Source organism: Terrapene carolina, unplaced genomic scaffold, assembly GCF_002925995.2.
Source record: "Terrapene carolina triunguis isolate 2854851 unplaced genomic scaffold, T_m_triunguis-2.0 Scaffold454, whole genome shotgun sequence".
NCBI classification, from domain to species: Eukaryota; Metazoa; Chordata; order Testudines; family Emydidae; genus Terrapene; species Terrapene triunguis.
In genome coordinates this window covers 576,531-597,403 of record NW_020664805.1, presented here as the reverse complement: position 1 = coordinate 597,403, position 20,873 = coordinate 576,531, and the positions used below count along the sequence as shown (strand labels likewise).

Sequence of the window (20,873 nt, the reverse complement as noted above, 5' to 3'; positions counted from 1 at the left end):
GTTGCCAGGCACTGGGTGTGTGGGCGGGGTTCTGGGGAGAGGTTGCCAGGTTACCGTGGGATGGGATGCAGATACATAGTGGATATGCCCTTTCTGTCTCTCTAGAGGGGGCTGCCTTTGCCCAGCCTGCACATTTGAGGCAGAATTCCCAGGATCTGGAACCTGGGCAGCGGCTTCACCTCTTCCGGCAACACCCAGGACACGCCCTGTATCACCTCCCAGAGGCCCACCCCCAGCGGCGGCTCAGGAACTTTGCTTCGCAGCTCCCCCATGGCAACCCCTTCTTCCATTCCCCAGAGCTCTCCCAGTTGGATTTCAGCACCATGCACTATTTGCCATACAGGCCAGTGGGCTCCAGGGCCACATGCAGCCATCAGCCCTCTCTAGCCCAAGGCCTAGGGAATGAGCAGCACCGAAAATCTCGAGCATGTGGGCAGATGCCATCTTCTCACAGGACCTGCCCACTTCAGCACCAGGCCCGTTGCCTGGGATTCAGGACGGCGGTAGTCCCGAGACAGCACCACGCTGCCCCTCTTCGTCGGGGAACCACTCATGGGAGACAGCACAACAGCAGTGTCTCAGGGGAGAGCTATCTCACAGAGCACAGTGGGTACCTGGCTGATGGGCCAGGCAGTGACTCCAGCTCTGGACCCTGTCATGGCTCCTCCAGTGATTCTATGTTGAATTGCACAGATGTCAGCCTCCAAGGCATCCATGGGAGCTGCTCCACCTTCCGCAGCTCCCTGAGCAGTGACTATGACCCCTGGGTGTACTGTAGCTCCACTGACAATGGCCAGGAGCAGCTGCAGCCTCCAGGGGAGCCAAGGCCGAGGTCTTTGGACTGGAAGGAGACTGGCAGCACTGCATTAGCCAAGAATCAGATACTGAGTCATGTCCATTATCACCACCACAGGCACCATCACTACAGGAAAGACCTAGAGTGTCCATCTGGGAGATCAGGCCAGGAACCCAGCCAGCGTAAGCCCCGGTTTGCTGGGGCTGTGCCCAGTGCTCGGACACAAAAGAGGACTGAGAAAACTCGTCACTGCAAACAGCCTCTTGAAAGCAGCCCAATGTCCCAGGCTGCATCTGTGTCAGGACAGCTCTCCTGTGTGCATCAGGGACCTGACCTCTCAAAGCACCTCTCCTCTTCTGCAGACGGGTCTGACTTCAGCTGGGTGGCCAGTAGGCAAGCTGGAGCAGCTGGTCCATTGTCTTTCCCGCTGTCACAGAAACATGGCTTACAAAGCCGTCACCACAGAAGGAAACGGAAGTGCCGCCCGGAGCCTGTTCTGGCTCACCTTTCAGAGGACTCAGACGTGCACAAAGACTGCAATGTTCACATTCACTATGGCCACTCCCCTGGCTACTGCTGCTCCCCAGAAGTTCAGCCACTGTTGCCAACGGCCCCTATGCCCTATTGCTCAGGCTCTCAGGTGGTTTGGAAGTGCCGAGTCCCGCCCTCCAACTTGGAGTCCCAGCAGCAGGACAAGGACCTATCAGAATGGGAGGGGAAACCCATGTATCCAGTTGATTTCTCAGGGACAGGCACCACAGAAGACAACACAAGTCTTTACCTCCCCTGCCAAACGCTGCAACACAATCAGGGTAAGTTTGTTAGTCACCTCTGCTTTTAGCAAACCTCTGAACAGTGGATTGTACAATTCAGGGTTCATATATAGACATGTGTGTGTGCGCGCGCATATAAACACCACACGTTGCCCCAAGCTACTGACAACAACTGAGAATGGATGTTTTCAGAGTTCAGACATCAGAATTATAGAAGCTTAGGGTTGGAAGAGACCTCAGGAGGTCATCTAGTCCAACCGCCTGCTCAAAGTAGGACCAATTCCCAACTAAATCATCCCAACCAGGGCTTTGTCAAGCCGGACCTTAAAAACCTCTAAGGATGGAGATTCCACCACCTCCCTAGGGAACCCGTTCCAGTGCTTCACCACCCTCCTAGTGAAATAGTTTTTCCTAATATCCAACCTAGACCTCCCCCACTGCAACTTGAGACCATTGTTCCTTGTTCTGACATCTGCCACCACTGAGAACAGCCGAGCTACATCCTCTTTGGAACCCCCCCTTCAGGCAGTCGAAGGCTGCTATCAAATCCCCCCTCACTCTTCTCTTCTGCAGACTAAATGAGCCAGTTCCCTCAGCCTTTCCTCAGAAGTCATGTGCTCCAGCCCCCTGTTCATTTTGTTGCCCTCCGTTGGACTCTCTCCAATTTGTTCACATCCTTTCTGTAGTGGAGGGCCCAAAACTGGATGCAATACTCCAGATGTGGCCTCACAAGTGCTGATTAGAGGGGAATAATCACTTCCCTTGATCTACTGGCCACGCTCCTACTAATGCAGCCCAATATGGGCAACAAGGGCACACTGTTAACTCATATCCAGCTTCTTGTCCACTGTAATCCCCAAGTCCTTTTCTGCAGAATTGCCGCTTACCCAGTCGGTCCCCAGCCTATAGCAGTGCATGGGATTCTTCCGTCCTAAGTGAAGGACTCTGCACTTGTTCTTGTTGAACCTCATCAGATTTCTTTTGGCCCAATCCTCCAATTTGTCTAGGTCACTCAGGAACCTATCCCTACCCTCCAGCGTATCTACCTCTCCACTTAGTGTCATCCGCAAACTTGCTGAGGGTGCAATCCATCCCATCATCCAGATAATTAATGAAGATGTTGAACAAAACCGGCCCCAGGACTGACCCTTGGGGCTCTCTACTTGATACCGGCTGCCAATTAGACATTGAGCTGTTGATCACTACCCGTTGAGCCCGACAATCTAGCCAGTTTTCTATCCACCTTATAGTCCATTCATCCAATCCATACTTCTTTAACTTCCTGGCAAGAATACTGTAGGAGACCATATCAAAAGCTTTGCTGAAGTCAAGGTATATCACGTCCACCGCTTTCCCCATATCCACAGAGCCAGTTATCTCATCATAGAAGGCAATCAGGTTGGTCAGGCATGACTTGCCCTTGGTGAATCCATGTTGACTGTTCCTGATCACCTTCCTCTCCTCCAAGTGCTTCAAAATGGATTCCTTGAGTACCTGCTCCATGATTTTGCCAGGGACTGAGGTGAGGTCTCTAGTTTCCCGGATTCTCCTTCTTCCCTTTTTTAAAGATGGGCACTATATTTGCTTTTTTCCAATCGCCCGAGACTTCCCCTGATCGCCACGAGTTTTCAAAGATAATGGCCAATGGCATTACAATATTAAAGCTCTAATTAATAGCATATATGATTAATAAATCCCTTTGCCTGTCTTATAAATCAGCTGACAGCATCTGAGCTTTTAGAAGCTGAATGCAGACAAATTCAAATTGAAATAGGGCATAATATTTAACAGTGAGAGTGATTAATCATTGGAAAAAAACTGCCTGGTTGGTGGATTCTCTGTCTTTTTTTGTGTCTTCAAATCAAGACTGGATGCTTTTCTGGAAGAGATGCTTCCGACAAACACAAGTTGTTGGGCTCAAGACAGGGGTAATGGCGTGAAATTCTTTGGCCTGAGTTATGCAGATGATGTAATGGTCCTGGCCTTAAACTCTGTGAGTCTATAAATTACATTCCTCCTTTCTCGTTTACCTAGATTGTGCAGAGGCTGCTTTGTGGAGTCTCTCTGGAGACACATTCAGATTATTAGTAAAAGGCTCACATTTTGCCTGACTGATGTATGTCAATTGTGAATGTACTTGATAATGTGTAAATACACTCTTCGGTTGTGTCTACACTACAAAATTTGGTCAACATAAATTATGTTGGCTTAGAGCCACCAACTTTTGTATTGCACTTGGACATGTGCACACTTGGCTGCTTGAGTCAGTGCTGCATGTACTCACCAGAGGTGGTTGCATCAATAGGTAGGTATCACAGCATGCCCTACACTGCCATCCGGACATTTTCGCAGTTGTTTGTGGGATACCAGCTATTCATCCAGGGATTTCTGGGAATAGGGCTCAAATTCCCACAATCCCACTCTCTCCAATACAGAATGCTTATTCCATCCCATAACTTTCACTCCATTTTAAAAATTCCTACAGTTCTGCACACGTTTTAGTCTCTGACATCTCTCTGGCAGAAGCATGCACCCTGCACAGCTCAGCGCAATTTTCATGAGCATTGCTAATACAGGACGTATGATTCTGCTCTGTCTGCAGAACCTCAGCAGTTACTGCTACAACTGGTGGCATTGTGAGGAAAATGAGATGCTCGAGGCCAATGGCAGGATGACAGATACAGTAAATCAGAATGTCAGGTTGTGGCTGGGGTTCATGGAGCAGCTCTACATAGTAGCTAGGTGCTTCTGGGCCGGAGAACCAAGTCCTGACTGGTGGGGTGGCACTGTCACGTAGGTTTGGGATGATGAGCAGTGGTGGCAGTACCTTGGGATGTGAAAAGCCACATTCCTGGGTCTGTGCGCTGAGCTTGCTCCAGCTCTCTGGCACAGGGACTCCACAATAAGACCTGCACTGACAGTGCAACAGCAAGCGGCGGTGGTGCTCGGGAAGCTTACAATGCCAGATTGCTATTCTGCAGTGGGCAATCAGATCAGATTTGGAAACTCCATAGCGGGGGCTGTTGTCATCCAAACGTGCAAGGTCATTAACTGTCTCCTGCTGTGCAGGCCTGTGACTCTCGGCAATGTGCAGGGAATAGTAAGTAGATGGATTTGCAGCAACGGTGTTTCTGAACTGTGGTGGGATGACAGGCAGCACACAGATCCTGGCCAGTGATTCTGTAAATGGAAAAGACTACTTTTGCATGGTTACACAAGTGTTAGTGGATCACCGGGAATGCTTCACTGATGTCCATGTGGGCTAGTCAGGGAAGGTGCCTGACACTTGAAGAATCATAGAATATCAGGGTTGGAAGGGACCTCAGGAGGTCATCTAATCCAACCCTCTGCTCAAAGCAGGACCAATCCCCAGACAGATTTTTGCCCCAGATCCCTAAATGGCCCCCTCAAGGATTGAACTCACAACCCTGGGTTTAGGAGGCCAATGCTCAAACCAATGAGCTATCCCTCCCCAGGACTGTTCAGAAACTTGCAAGCAGGGACATTCTTCCTCAACTGATTCATTCACATTAGCAATATTGAAATACCCGCAGTGATTCTGGAGGACCAAGCATATCCCTTGCTCCCCCTGACTCATGAAACTATACACTTGCCACCTCCACAGAACCAAGGAAAGATTCGACTCCTGGCTGAGCAGGTGCAGGATGACCATTGGATATGCATTTGGGAGACTCCAAACTCACTGGTGATGTTTAATGCCTAGATTGGATCTCAGCAAGGCAAACATTCCTATGATTGTTGCAGCACGCTGTGCATTATATAATACTATCATGAGGTAAAGGGGGAAAGGCTACTGGCAGGGTGGCATGAGGTGGACCAGCTGTTTGCTGAATTTGAACAGCCAGACTAGTAGAAAAACCAACTATGGAGCCATAAGGTTGAGGGAGGCCTTAAAAGAACTTTATAACAGTCAGCCATAGAAAATGTTGTGTGATGCTTTTGGGAAATGTTGTGCCTTCGTGTGTATAGACCTTAAATATGGGTGGGATCTTGACTCCTGTTGTGAATTTGGTAATGTGGCATGTCTGCTTGGTGTAAACTGGACTCTGAGTTTCAGAAAATAAAACTTTATTGTGTGCAAATAAACAAGTTAGAAACACTGAAGCAGTTCTGTAAGCGGGTGACCCATATTTATAAAAGCTTAGTAAAATAATAAACATACATATTTACATATTAAAAACATTTTCAAATGTTTCATTCATGGTAAACACACGTACTGCACTGCTCTTGTTGGCTGATCCTGCAGTTGTCACAGGTCAGTGTCGGTATAGTCATGGTTCTCCTAGTTCCGCCTTGCATGGAGTGCTGGGGGTATGGATTCACTCCGTGCTGCCACCTGTTATGCTTGGGGCTATACAGAGCAATGCCATGGAGTTGCCATGGATTGGAGGGGGTCTTTGGACAGACTGTTGCTTGGGAGGTTTAGATGCTGGGTGTCCCTGGGGTATGAGAATATGGAACGTGTAGGGTGGTTTCAGTTGGTATCTCTTGCTCCTGAGGAGGACAAAAGCCCAGAGAACACAGCTGCTACTGGCGTCCCAAGGCTGCACTGGCCCATATACCACTATACTGTTTATTGCTCTGTTGCCAGCTGAATTCATCGCAGAGTGGCATAGGGATGTCTCCTATCCCGGGGAAGAAACAAGGCTGCCATCCCTAGAAACCTTCCAGAGAGGATTGCAGAGTATCTCCATGAAAGTTTCACTGAGGTTGTTCAAGTGGATAAAAGGGACAATTCCCTGTTCAAACAAAGTACTGAACATGAGGAGAATTGTGGCCCCCTGTTAGCCCAGATAGTCAAAGTGAACACCACCTCTACCTTTCTTCTGCCACTAACCGAGCACAGGACCCTGATCTGTGTGGACTGTGGAATTTGGCCTGCCGCACTAATCTATTTGAATTTATTGCCTAACATGCACTAGTTGATTAAAGTGGCAAGTTGATGATTCTATGAACTAGATATTAATTGTAGTACTTGTGGCACCTTAGAGACTAACAAATTTATTAGAGCATAAGCTTTCGTGGGCTACAACCCACTTCTTCGGATGCATAAAAGCTTATGCTCTAATAAATTTGTTAGTCTCTAAGGTGCCACAAGTACTCCTGTTCTTTTTGCGGATACAGACTAACACGGCTGCTACTCTGAAACTAGATATTAATTGCAAAGCATTAACCTGAATTGGATTCCCAGTGCTGGTTTTAAAAGTAAAGTGAGGAATCCAAAGTCTCTCTTTGCTCTCTAAACATGTGGCTGGGGTGGGCACCACTTTAAAATAGGGACGAAGGGAGGGGAGGTTTTGGACAATGAATAGGGAAACAAATATGTCTGTGAGGAACAGATTTTAAATTTTTATTAAAGTTAATGTTAAAATTATATAATACACAGGTTGAGAAAAGAGTATCTGTACATCTGGGTATAGTGCTTAGATTATCCACAAAAACAACGTTTGTTTTTAAAAGTCATAAGATACATATAGTGCATAATCAGCAATAACCCAGATTTAGGTGAATACATTTAACAATACAGTTTAGATATTAGCATCCAAGTATTCGGGTCCAGCACTCATGAAAAGTTGTACAGAGATGTGGTTGTGGGAAGCAAAATATATCAATGAGTGAAGATTGCCCCTCAGTAATGGAGAATTTAGGGGGGTTGTCCATTTAGAAAATACAATCTATCAAGGAAGTATTGCAGTTACTTTCCTTACTGTGCTTCTCATCGGCACTCCAGCTCATCCCTCCGTGTATTGCCAGTGTCTGGTGATGTGTTCTAGGTAGATGTCCCTCGACCACCTGATGCTGTCTGACACCATGAGTTGCCACATCAGCCAAGCATAGCATTCTCTCAACACTCGCTCGTTACTGGGGTCCCATGTGCCCAAGACTCTGATGATCAGCGTGTGTGTCTGAACCTGGTAACCCGTAGCTCTCAAGGTGTCCGCCAGAAGGGCGTATTTCTCCATCTTTCAAGCTTGGGCATCATGGAAGGCCGGGGTGCTGTTCTCGAAGGGCACTGTGACATCCACCATGATGATCTTCTTCCGGTCCTTGTTGGTGATGACGATGTCCGGTTGCAGTTGGCTGACCGTTCCGGGGTGGTGGAGTTCACAGCAACCTTCCCCATGGGTGGCAAGATGGCTCTGGCCAGGTGATTGTGGATGGCGTTGTGTTGCAGCTGCCAGGCTCTGGAATGGGGCTGGCAGCTACACAGGACGTGGGGTAGTGTCTCATTGGCGTAGCCGTACTTCCTGCATCGCTTGTCCCGATTCCCATGGCGGACAGCTCCGTTCAGCGGAACACAGTTGAGCCAGGCCCTGTGGATGAACCTCCAGTCGGCAAAGCGGGTGAAGCTGCCCCCGGGGAGGAAGTGGTTGTTGGCATCCCACTTGCACATCACCTCGAACACCTTGCCCTGGTCCGGTTTCCACTTCAGTTTTTCCACATACTGGCAGTGGATGGCATCCTTCAGGGTCCTCTCTAGCATGGTTCTGGCTCTTGGAGTGACGATTGTGTGGTCCGTGTTCTTCATCTGTGGCACCAGGACTCCCAGCTCCTGGCATTCCTTGCATCATGTCCAGCGGCAGCCGATATGCTTCTCTAGTCGTCGTGTAGCGTTGTGGGCATGAGTCCAGAGTGAAGCAAAGTCTCCCCATCTCTTCCAATTTCACCTTCCAGGGAGCTGCTAAGGTAGGTGGCGACAGCTTGGTTGGAGGGAGTCCTGGCAATTTGCTTCTTGATGACATCCTGCATGGCACTTTCTGCAATGTTCCTCACCATGGCGTCCGGGCACATCAGAAGGCAGAAGGTGCAAGTGATCACTGCAACGTCGCACACATCACCCATTTGAGGGACGCTGGCGCCGCCCTGCCTGTGTGAGATGTACACCAGTTTATTGCTGGCTCTCTGGGAAGAAACATCCACTTCTTCACTAGCTGCCTGATGGTGTTGTCTGTGTTGTTCAGAGGTACCTTCAGCACGGCTGATCCCCTCAGGACGAATGAGATACGGGGGATCAGGAAGGTATTCAAGGCGTTGATCTTCTGCCATGGTGCCAGTAGGGAGGAGTCGATCCTGGCCACACCTTGTAGCATCTCCGCAATGGTATCCTCAGGTGTCTGCTGGACGCGGAAACCCATGGGTGTGCCAAGATGTTGGTATGCTTGCCCATCCTTGAGGAAGATCATGGGTTCACCCTGGATATGAAACAGCGTCACCTGGACTGAGTCCCTTCTACTGCCATCGATATGCAGGGTTGCGCACTTCATACACTCAGCTGAGTTCCCTTTCTCTTCCTCACAAGGCTCCTCGGTTCTTGCCTGGTGGGATTGGCTTGATTTCGGCGGAGTTTTGAACAGCTCCTTGCTTGCAGCATGGTTTGCATCCCCCTCTGTGCCCCCTCCCGCCTCCTTCTCACTGGGCATTGAAGGTTTTTCTGCGCCCAGTTCTAACAATGCGTCCACAATCACATTCAGGGTGCTGGTAGGGTCCTCGCCAAGTATGGCATACTGTTCATTGTAGAAGCAGCAAGTCTGCAGAGTGGCCCCAGATTTGTTGTTGCCCTTCCTTGCTTTCTGATATGCCTGCTGAAGTTTCTTGGCTTTCACCTGGCACTGCTGCTCATTCCTTTTGTGCCAAGTATGGCATCCCCTGTGCAATGTGCATACAGATGTCTATATTCCTTTGGCTGTTCCTTAACGGCTTACACAGCCTCTTCTCCCCACAGGCCAAGGAGATCCAGGACTTGTAGGCAGGAGCATGTCTATGTATAGCTCTGTCTGTGCTGAGCTGGCATGGTGAGATGCTTACAAACGTGGGCTAGTAGGTGTGCTTTCCAAGGCAGGCAACCAGAAAAAGGCATTTCGAAACATGCTGAGGTTTTTAAAGGGGGAAGGTGGGGTTCTGGTATTTGTGGTCCCTGGGCAGTCAAGTGCAAAATTGTGACTATAGTGACCACTCTTGTGGGGACAGGAGCATTGTGGGACAGCTACTGGAGCACTGTTAGGATCAACACAGGAATCCTGCCATTGCCCATAGTGAGTGGTTACACTGAAGCACCTGCGCCATCCCTTGAGACAACTGCTCCCTAGTTGCTCGTAGGAAACAATGGCTGTGTCAGCAGAATCGTCCTTGTCCTTCTACCATGTATGCTGCGATGTGGAGGATGTGGTATATTCACATTTTGCAGTACATTGTGCAAATACCCACCTGACACATTGAGATCCATGATACCATGATTTCTTGACACCTTAAAAAACTGCTTCTTGGAGCAGCTAGGCCTGGAACCCACAAGAGGAGAGGTAATTCTTGATGTAGTCCTAAGTGCAGCACACGATCTGGTCCAAGAGGTGAATATACACCTCTACCCCGATATAACGCTGTCCTCGGGAGCCAAAAAATCTTACCGCGTTATAGGTGAAACCGCGTTATATTGAACTTGCTTTGATCCGCCAGAGTGCGCAGCTCCGCCCCGCCTGGAGCACTGCTTTACCGCGTTATATCCAAATTCTTGTTATATCGGGGTAGAGGTGTAGCTGGACCGCTTGGTAATAGTGACCATAATATAATTAAATTTAACATCCCTCTGGCAGAGAAAACACCACAGCGGCCCAACACTGTAGCATTTAATTTCAGAAAGGGGGACTACACAAAAATGAGGAATTTAGTTAAACAGAAATTAAAAGGTACAGCGTAAAAAGTGAAATCCCTGAAAGCTACATGGAAACTTTTTAAAGACACAATAATAGAAGCTCATCTTAAATGTATACACCCCAAATTAAAAAACATTGTAAAAGAACCAAAAAAGTGCCACCATGGCTAAACAACAACGTAAAAGAAGCAGTGAGAGGCAAAAAGGCATCCTTTAAAAAGTGGAAGTTAAATCCTAGTGAGGAAAATAGAAAGGAGCATCAACTCTGCAAATGAAGTGTAAAAATATAATTAGGAAGGCCAAAGACTCAAAAAGTAATAGCAAAATTGTTGGAATTTCTAAATATTACAGATGACAATTTCTTTACTCAAAAAGTGTTGCAGACAACATGGGGGAATTCTTTATCAGACCTTGTCATAACAAATAAAGAGGAACTGATCACAGAACTTAAAATTAATGGTAGCTTAGGTACAAGTGATCATGACTTGATCACATTTATAATGTGCAAACAGAATAAAGTCCAGACCAGTAAGTATAGATACTTGGTGCTTGAATAGGGCTAGTTTCACAAAGCTGAAAATAATTATGAGCCAACTCAGCTGGGAGGAAGAATTTAATCAGAAAACTGTGAATGATAATTGGGAATCATTTAAGAACACCTTCTTAGATGCTCACAAAGCCACACTTCCGCAACTGAGGAAGAAGGCTGTGCTGGTTATAAAACCCGATCTGGTTTAGAGGGTGTCACAGAGTGGGAGGGAGTCAGGGCTCTGCACCCTCACTTCCTGCGATTCACCGTGACTCTCAGCCAGCCAGTAAAATGGAAGGTTTATTAGACGACAGAAACACAGTCCCAAACAGAGCTTGTCGGTACAACCAGGACCCCTCAGTCAGGTCCCTCTGGGGAGTGTGGGGGGCAGGGAACTTAGAACCCAGCCTTGGGGTTCCCTCTGTTTCCCCAGACTGCTCCAAACTGAAACCCCCTCCAGCAGTCTCACCCAGCCTTTCCCCGGCTCTTCCTCCAGCCTTTGTCCAGTTTCCCGGCTCAGGTTACAGGCTCAGGTATCATCCGTCAAGTGAAGTCACCCCCTGCTCTCCCATCCCCAATGCAGACAGTCCCAGTAAAAAGAACAGGAGTACTTGTGGCACCTTAGAGACTAACAAATTTATTAGAGCATAAGCTTTCGTGGGCTACAGCCCACTTCTTCGGGTTGTAGCCCACGAAAGCTTATGCTCTAATAAATTTGTTAGTCTCTAAGGTGCCACAAGTACTCCTGTTCTTTTTGCGGATGCAGACTAACACGGCTGCTACTCTGAAACCAGTCCCAGTAACACTCCCCTGCAACATCCCCAGGTCAATCCGCCCCACTCCCTGCTCCGTCACAGAGGGGAAACAAATTACACACACACACACACACACACACACACGTTGATAGTAATTAATATAAATCAGAAGTTGGGAAGTGTAGAAAATTAATAAGGGAAGTAGGGGAAGAAATCAATCTATGAGCAGCAGAGTTAAAAAGAGTTTTTTAAATATTTTAGGATCAAAAAGAATCCTGACAATGGTATTGGTCCATTACTGGATGGAAATGGCAAGATTGTCAATAATAATGCAGAAGAGTCTGAAATGTTCAATAAATGTTTCTGTTTTGTATTTGGAGAAAAAGCAGATGATATAGTCGCATCATACGATGCTGATAACACTCTCCATTCCACTAGTAGCTCTGGAGGATGTTACACAGAAGCTGCCAACGTTAGATATTTTTAAATCAGTAGGTCCAGATAATTGGCAAACATTAAATGGATTAAAAACTGACTAACTGAGAAGTCTCAAAAGAACAGTGAACAGTGAACCATCAGCAAGCAGCATGCCTCCAGGGAGGGGTCCTGCAGGGATCAGTTCTTGACCCCACATTATATAACATTTTAATCGATGACCTGGAAGAAAACATAAATTGATAAAGTTTGCTAATGACTCTGATAAAGTTTGCCAGTAACACAAAAATTGGGGGCATTGTAAACGATGAAGAGGACAGGTCACTGATACAGAGTGATCTGGAAAGCTTGATAACCTGGGCACAAGCAAACAATATGCGTTTTAATATGGCTAAATATAAATGTACACATCTAGGAACAAAGAACGTAGGCCACTTACATGATGGGGGGGCCTCTATCCTGGGAAACAGGGACTCTGAAGGAGATTTGGGGATTGTGGTAGTCAGCTGAACATGAGCTTACAGTGGGATGCTGTGGCTAAAAGAGCTAATGTGACCCTGGGATGCATAGATGGGAATCCTGAGTAGGAGTCGAGAGGTTATTTTACATCTGTATTTGGCACTGGTGCGCCCACTGCTGGAATCCTGTATCCCCTTCTGGTGCCCACAATTCAAGAAGGATGTTGATAAATTGGAGAGGGTTCAGAGAAGAGCCACAAGAAGATTAAAGGATTTGACAACATGCCTTATATCAATAAACTCAAAATGCTCAATCTATTTAGCTTAACAAAGGAAGGTTAAGGGTTGACTTGATTACAATCTATAAGTATCTACATAGGAAATAAATATTTAATAACAGGCTCTTCAGTCTAGAAGAGAAAGGCATAATATAATCCAATGGCTGGATGTTGAAGCTAAACAAATTCAGATTGGAAATAAGATATAAATTTTTGACAGTGAAGTAATTAACCACTGGAACAATTTACCAAGTGTCCTGGTGGATTCTCCGTCACTGACCGTTTTAAAATTAGGATTAGATGTTTTTCTCAAAGATCGGCTCTAGGAATCATTTTGGGTAAGTTCTCTGGCCCGTGCCATACAGAAAGTCAGACTAGATGATCACAATGGTCCCTTCTGGCCTTGGAACCTATTAATCTTTTGCTCTAACACCCATTGGAAACCTTCTCTTTACATATCATCATTCTGGGAACCTCATAACATCAGAGGAATGGGTCAGAGAAATCCTAATGTTTGGTTATATGATCCAGTTTTACACTCCACCTACCTTCCTCATCCATTCTCAGTACACCCATATTTGGATCACAGGCTCATCAAGGAGAGGCCTCATCAGGATATGCAGAATTACATCCAGACCATTCTTAATCTCTTCAGTACCCTGAGCCTAAAGGTAAACGCAGAAAACGCTGCCCTTAGTACCATCCCAATGGACAGAATTTATTAGAGCCCTGATGGACTATTTGGCTCAGCCCAGTTTCCAGATGATGACAAGTCTGATCGCACAGTTGCAGAAGGTGCCTCAGACAACATCAAGCATTTGTTTCACCTTGTTAGGACACATGGCCTCTAGCATCTTTGTAGCATTGCATGCCAGACTTCACCTAAAATGTATGCAGAACTGGTTGAAGTCAGTCTACATTCCAAACCAAGACAAATTGGCTAGGTTCCTAACAATCCCACAGAAGATTCTACTCTGACTCAGTTGGTAGAAAGACCCCCCTCAGCATAGGTACAGGAGTCCCTTGCTTCCTGCTCCTTTCAATGGAGATGATAGTTATAGATTCTGCTCTTTGGGTTAGGGAGCCCACCTGGAACATCATTTAGTGCAGGCAAATGCCTCAAGAGTCTCAACTCCACATAAATACTGTGGAGCTCAGAACAATCCAAAACACCTTCAAGGAGTTCTTGCCATTCATATGGGGTTGTTCCATTCAGATCATGATAGGCAATACAACTTCCATGTTCTGTGTAAACAGGCAGGGAGGGGATTTGTCAACCCTGTGCAGAGAAGCAGTGCAACACTGGAACTTGTGCATTCAGCATCACATTACAGTCACAGCTGTCCATTCACCAGGATTACAGAACAGACTGGCAGATAGATCTGAGCAAGAATTCCTTGACAGACCATGAACGGGAAATAAAGTATTCAATGATTCAGTTCATCTTCAAGAGGTGAGATCTCTCCTCCATTGATTTGTTTGCAATGCACGAGGGCAAGAAATGTCCAACTTTCTAGTCCATATGGGGATTCAGTGTGGGGTCCCTAAGGGCTGCACTGCTCATTTCATGTTCAGATGCTCAGATACATATATTCCCACCAGTTCCTTTGAGCTCCGGAAAGTCAGGCAGGATGCAGCAAAGATTATTTTGATAGTTCCAGTATGACCAAGACAGTATTGCTTCCCAAAACTCATATGTCATTCGAGTTGCCACCAATACTTCTACCATTAAACCCAGACCTAGTATCTTAGAACAACAATCTAATCCAACATCCCAACCTACACACCCTCCATGAAACTGCATGGGCTTTGGATAGATGTCAGAAGTAGAAAAAGTGAATGTTCTTCTGAACTACATAACATACTAATCAATAGCGGGAAAGTCTTCACTAAAAAGACTTAGTAATTCAAAGTGGAGAATATTTGTCGTTTGGTGTGAACATCACCTAATGCCTTTGGATGCCAAAATTCCTTTGATCTTGGAGTATATGCTGTTCCTGAAGAACACAGGTGTCTCAATCAGTTATTTCAGGTCTTATTTTCCATTCATGGTCTGTCAAGGAATTCTTGCTCAGATCTATCTGCCAGTGTGTTCTGTAATCCTGGTGAATGGATAGCTGTGACTGTAATGTGATGCTGAATGCACAAGCTGCTGTTAGTGCCACCAACCAGCTGTAGAGGAATACACTGTGTTTTCCCATCCTACCACTACGAGATTTTTAAAAGTGAGAGTATTTCCTCCATGCGGGAACCCCTGGGGTTTAAATGGAGTATTAGCAGGCCTTATGGGTCCCTGTTTTGAACCTTTGACTACATGCTATTTACAGCACTTATCCGTGAAAACTTCCTTCCTCATCGCAATAACATCTGCAATGAGGTAGGTGAACTAGGTGCTCAGATGGCGGACCCCCAGTGTGCATTTTTTGTCCAGATCAGGTATCGCAGAGACCATATCCAAAGTTCATTCCAAAAAACGTGTCTAAGTTGCATCTAAATCAGGTCATCCATGTGCCCATATTTTTTTCAGACCCCCATACTAACCGTGGTGAAGCCAAGTTACACACTTAAGACATTAAAAGGCCCTTAGCATTTTATTTTCAGAGGACCAGACCCTTTTGGTCTTCTCCGAGACCGTTTGTTTTCTGTGCTGAAAGGATGAAGGGAAACCCCATATCACCAGAGAGGCTGACAAAATGAGCTTTGTAATGTATCAATTTGTGCTACAAGGTAGTCAAATTATAATGACCAAATAATAGGTCCCATTCCATGAGAGTTCTGGCAGCTTTAGATGCTTCCTTATAAAATGTCCCCATTGCAGACATTTGTAAAGCTACCACCTGGGGATCCACACATACCTTTGCTAGACACTGCGCTGTGATAGAGGCATCTAGACTGGATGCTTCTTTCAGTAAAGGTCTCTGTTTGGTTAAGACTCCAAGCTCCCACCTTCTTATTCAGGTCATTGCTTGGGAGTCACCATGAATGGAATATACATAGGGACAATCACTTGAGAAGAAAGGGAAGTTACTTACCTGAACAGTAACTGGAGTTCTTTGGGATGTGTTGTTTCATATGTCTATTCCATGACCCTCCCTCCTTCCCTTCTGCTTCAACGTCCTATTACACCTTGCAGGTCTGCAGTAGAGAGGGGACTGAAATGGCAGTTGGTCCAGCTCCACCCCTTATGCCCTCGGTACGGGGCATGAGGGTGTTCAGGGCACCTGCATGGACCAACGGACACAACTAGCAAAAATCTCCAATCGAGAGCACATGGATGCATACACATCTTGAGGGGAATACATATGTGAACAACACAGCTCGAAGAACTTCAGTTACTGCACAGCAAGTCGATTCTCTTTCTTCTAAGTATCTCCAATATTCCCGAATACTAAAGAGCACCACCTCTTCCTTCTGATCCGGACAGTCTGGATGGCCATTTCCCAAACTGCCTGAGGTGTCTCCAGTCTGGTTTTCAGCTCTCTGCTGTTCAAAGGTGTCTGGTATGTGGCACAGGTAGAAGGCACAGACTTGCTTTTTATTAGTCAGTTTCAGGCTCACTAGAAATTCTCTGCTGAACAGCACAATCAGGACATGATCGTGCTCAGCATTAGCCTCTGCGAGGGTGTCTCTACAATCAAACCTCTACAGCCAAAACAGTCCTGCTTGAAACAGGACGACGGTAATGCAAACAAGGTACATTTTAGTTCATGCTAGCAGGGTCTACATGGGGGCAGTTACAGCACAACATTTTAGTGTGCACTGCAATTCACACCCCCATAGTCCACACTGTGGGGCTGTGTAGACAAGCCCTTATATGCCATTTGCAATTACATCAACTCCCTGAGTCCCTCTAGCACTTCATGGTGACATCCCTGGTGCTCTTCTGGAGACACAGAAATGCCAAATGGCCTTCCCAGCCGTCTATATATGCCTAAAGGAGTCCAGATGTTTGTCACACGTTTCACCTGCCAGAAGCCATCTGTGGTGTCTGACTAGAACAGCTCCATTGTGAGGTTGGGCAGGATCCCTCCAGTGGCTGAGAAAGTACAATGGGAGAGTTTTGGAGCTTCACTGAGGTGTATGGGGTGAATACCAGAGTTTGTCTAGTGTTTTAATAGCTACGGGACTGCTCTCCAGTCTGTCAATCATTTAACTTTCTTTTAGACTCCCCTCTCCACAAAGTTGTCAAGCTGGTTTTTAAGTTCTTCCTTCATAGGAACTGCTACTCTGTGTGGTGCATGTAGCAGTTTCATTTTAGGGCTGATTTCCAAGTGATATTCTCCAGGAAGGAATCCAAGACCTTTACAAAAATCCCCATATTGATTATTTGCTCCTTTATTACAGGCTGGAACTGTCTGCTACCTTGTAGAACATTACATCGTCCATCGCTTCCAACAGCCGCAGCTTGTCACTTGATTCTGACCAAAGCAGAAGCACTTACAGTGTTTCAGTTATTTCCTGGTCTGGTTTGTGAAGCTGGACTGTGTGTGGACACTTCTCTGTCCTGGGGCGACACTAATGGGACATGGGAGAATGTTAGCCTTGCAGCTGCTTCAGCGTTTGTCCAGGAGGCCGTAGAATGCTTGCTTCACAGACAGACCCATGCACTGGCATTGCAGATGGGCATGGAATGCCAGAGTGACTCAGGGCCTCTGGTCAGCCACAAAGTAGAATTTGATAAGTAAAATCTCAGACTCCACATTGCGAGCTGCATTTAAATATCGCATATGAGAAACAATCTGCAGTGCTTAACAACAGGCTTTATTGGTCCTGCAAAACCCAGGAACACGGCTGCCTATTTCTGAGCACTACCTACTGGCACCTCATCTATTATCTATTTATGTAGATATATGCAGAGACAGAGCACTCCTTTTGCATTGCAACTGTTTGGGATTCATTTCCCCAAATCTAGTAGCTGCTTTTTTCAAGCTAAATTTCTTTGCTTATTTTCTGCCTGTATTTCTAATCTGTCTGGTCCCATTTCCAAAGCAGTGAAGTATTTGCAGACACTGAATTTGCTGTGACAGGTTTCACAACCTTTTGTATTTACTTTCCACAAATATTAAGACAAGCAACTGTTTCCTTTCATTCTCAATAAATGTGGGGCAAGGAGAACGTTGTAAAGACTCGGACAGATGTGCATTTGTTCTGGACATACTTGTGTATCCATTGTGAGAGCACCTTGTAGGATGGTCTAGGTTGGATATTAGGAAAAACTATTTCACTAGGAGGGTGGTGAAGCACTGGAATGGGTTACCTAGGGAGGTGGTGGAATCTCCTTCCTTAGAGGTTTTTAAGGCCCGGCTTGACAAAGCCCTGGCTGGGATGATTTAGTTGGGGTTGGTCTTGCTTTGAGCAGGAGGTTGGACTAGATGACCTCCTGAGGTCTCTTCCAATCCTAATCTTCTTTATGATTCTATGATTTGCGAGTCACTCAGTGATGGGGGAGAAACAATCCCATGTGATTTATGTGCCTAGTCACACAGCAGAGATAGTGAATATTTGAAGCAATAGTCCTGGCAAATAGTCTGTGAGCAGACCATAGGCTGAAACATGTCTATGTAAACCATGCAGTGCCTGGATAATTCAGAGAGAAATGGGCACTTGTCAGGCCCTACCACTACCTCAGCAGAGCACCCAAGCCTGGAGTTCATGCTCAAACTCTGCCTCTGCTGGGGCTTGACTTCATTGTCAACTCAGAAACAATTACACAACTTTCCATGTAGCTTTCCCCCAGTACATTCTTGACACACAACACACCCGCTTGCATCCACACACAAAGAACTTGTATACTCCTTGTACTGCAGTCAAGTTTACTCTGCTGTATAGCCCAGGGCATGGAGGGTGTGGTCAGGGGCACTCTGGGTATACAAATAATTGTTATTGTCAATCACTAATAATTCAAAAATGGCTCAATGTATTTTACTCCAAATTAAAACAAACTCAGCCTCCCTAAAACACCAACAACCGAAACCCCTTTGGTGCTGGCGCAAAGCCCGGAAAGTGTCACATCCAGGGTAAGTGGTTTCAGAAAGTTCTGAGCGAACCAGGCACTTATAAGAGCAGTTTGGTTTTATCCTTAGCTATAGCTTGGACTAGTCATTATCTGGGAAGGCTAGACTGACTATGCATGTGGGGACAGGAAGGTTCCCCCAGGACATGCTGGCAGGAAGCTGGGGGCATTTGTTGTTCTCCATATTATTGCTGGATCAAGACCCCGTTGGAGTTGGGCCTTGGGGGTTGGGATACCTGTAACTTACATTTTCTTTTTTGAATGCAGGATCCAAGGAGGAGATCCAAGATGTGTACGAACATTCTGTTTAATGAAAGATGAACTCATCTGCATACTACAGAGAGCCAGAGTGGACAAAACATTCAGGAAACGAACAAGAACTGGAATCAGTGACTTATTTCCTGTATCTCTGAGCAGGTAGTGTAGTAACAGTCCTAGTCTGCCCCACGCTGAGAAACAAAATGTGCTGGTAACCTCCATGATGCCCCCTCCTGCCTGCTCCCCGCCCACTTTACTATATTGTGGTCACACAAAACCACCACTCCTCTCTCTTTTTAAGGCACGGACAGCACACACTGATCAGAAGACACTCTGGGGGCATGGACTTACTCATTCCAACCCTGTGTCCAGTGTTCGTTATCTGGAGAGCCTGCTGGGTAGACATAAACCGGTATTTTGGCATGGTCACAAACCTGTGGGAGTTCGGAGGCTTTTGGAAATGGGCAGACCCATTATGAGACTAAAAGCTGCAGAGATGACATTCTATAGCCAAAGAGCTCCTGCCTTTTTCATTTCCTCACTTAGGTCAAAGTCAGGCCAGCCTACTTCACTAACCCTGAATACTCTTATTTCTCCAACTTAAGCACAAGATACTCTCTTCCATTTCTACACTGCAGGAGCTCTCTTAGGTCTTGACCCTGCAAGATGCTTCCATTGACTGCAGTGGGAATTGAGGGTCCCTGTCCCTTCAGCTGAGGCCAGGGTGGGGACAACTTGTATTTTTGCCCATACTAGGATCCAGCTGGAGGAGCAGTGAGGACATTCAGGATTCTGCTAGCATTTCCAGGAAAGAGCTGGGGCTGAGAATCTTCTCAGAATCCATTACGTTACCTGGAAATGTTATTAGATTCCTCATTCATCACTTAAGTCTTTGCTTATTATCAAAGTAGTTATAAAGGCCAGCCCTGTAACTGTGCTGAGTAGCTCACTTGTGGTGCATGTTTCAAAGCCTCTCTAAGCATCTTTTTGGAAAGCATGGGAATCATGGAGAAATGAGAGACTATCCTCTTCATCCATGAGCCAGCATGGGTCCTCCTTCTCTGCCTTCCTCAGCGTGATCATTGCCATCATCATCACATGACACAGTGAGACGCACACTGAAGTCCCAGGGAAAGCATCTGGGACAGTAAATGCTCAGTAGAGCCCCATCCCAACTAACATTTCTGGAAACTTAAGCTCCTTTCAGTGACCTGCAAAAGAATTCTTCAAAATCAGCTGTGTCCTTTTCTAGCTTCTTTCTGATGGAGACATTGGGGAAAAATTGGGGAGGTTTTTTTGTTGTTGCTTGTATTTATCTTAGAAATCCAGGAATTCATGGATTCACAAGTGTTAAGGCCAGAAGGGAGCATTATGATTATGATCATCTAATCTGAGCTCCTGTATAACACAAGCCAGAGAACGTCACTCAGTGAGTCCTGCATCAAGCCCATGATTTCTTATTGCAACATAAGAACTTAATATATATGGAGATATACCTATCTCATAGAACTGGAAGGGACCTTGAAAGGTCATTGAGTCCAGCCCCCTGCCTTCACTAGCAGGATCAAGTACTGATTTTTGCCCCAGATCCCTAAGTGGCCCCCTCAAGGATTGAACTCACAACCCTGGGTTTAGCAGGCCTATACTCAAACCACTGAGCTATCCTTCCCCCATTTGGGGGATTGGAAAGGACCCTCTAGGTCTTTGACTCCAGTCCCCTGCTATCACAGCCAAGCCTGTCAGATAATCCCATTCATAACTGTATCAATCTACATTTTAAAACCAGTGATGTTGTTTGGCCCCACTACTCCTCTTGGAAGGCTGTTCCAGAATCACACTGCTCTAGAACTGAGCTAGAGCAGAATGGTTAGAAAGATATGCATATTAAATTTGACCTCAGTTCGGTGTGC

The 20,873-nt window shown here is 46.3% G+C and overlaps 1 protein-coding gene across 1 annotated transcript in view; it reads left to right on the top strand.

The window, feature by feature from the left end:
• Positions 1-20,324, top strand: part of RNF43 (ring finger protein 43) — a 117,450-nt gene extending 97,126 nt beyond the window's left edge. The window contains exons 8-9 of the mRNA XM_026658527.2: positions 106-1,608; positions 18,973-20,324. Coding sequence (XP_026514312.1) covers positions 106-1,608; positions 18,973-19,016 — 1,547 coding nt within the window. The 3' untranslated portion in view covers positions 19,017-20,324. The remainder of the gene's footprint in view (positions 1-105; positions 1,609-18,972) is intronic.
• Positions 20,325-20,873: the final 549 nt, after the last annotated feature.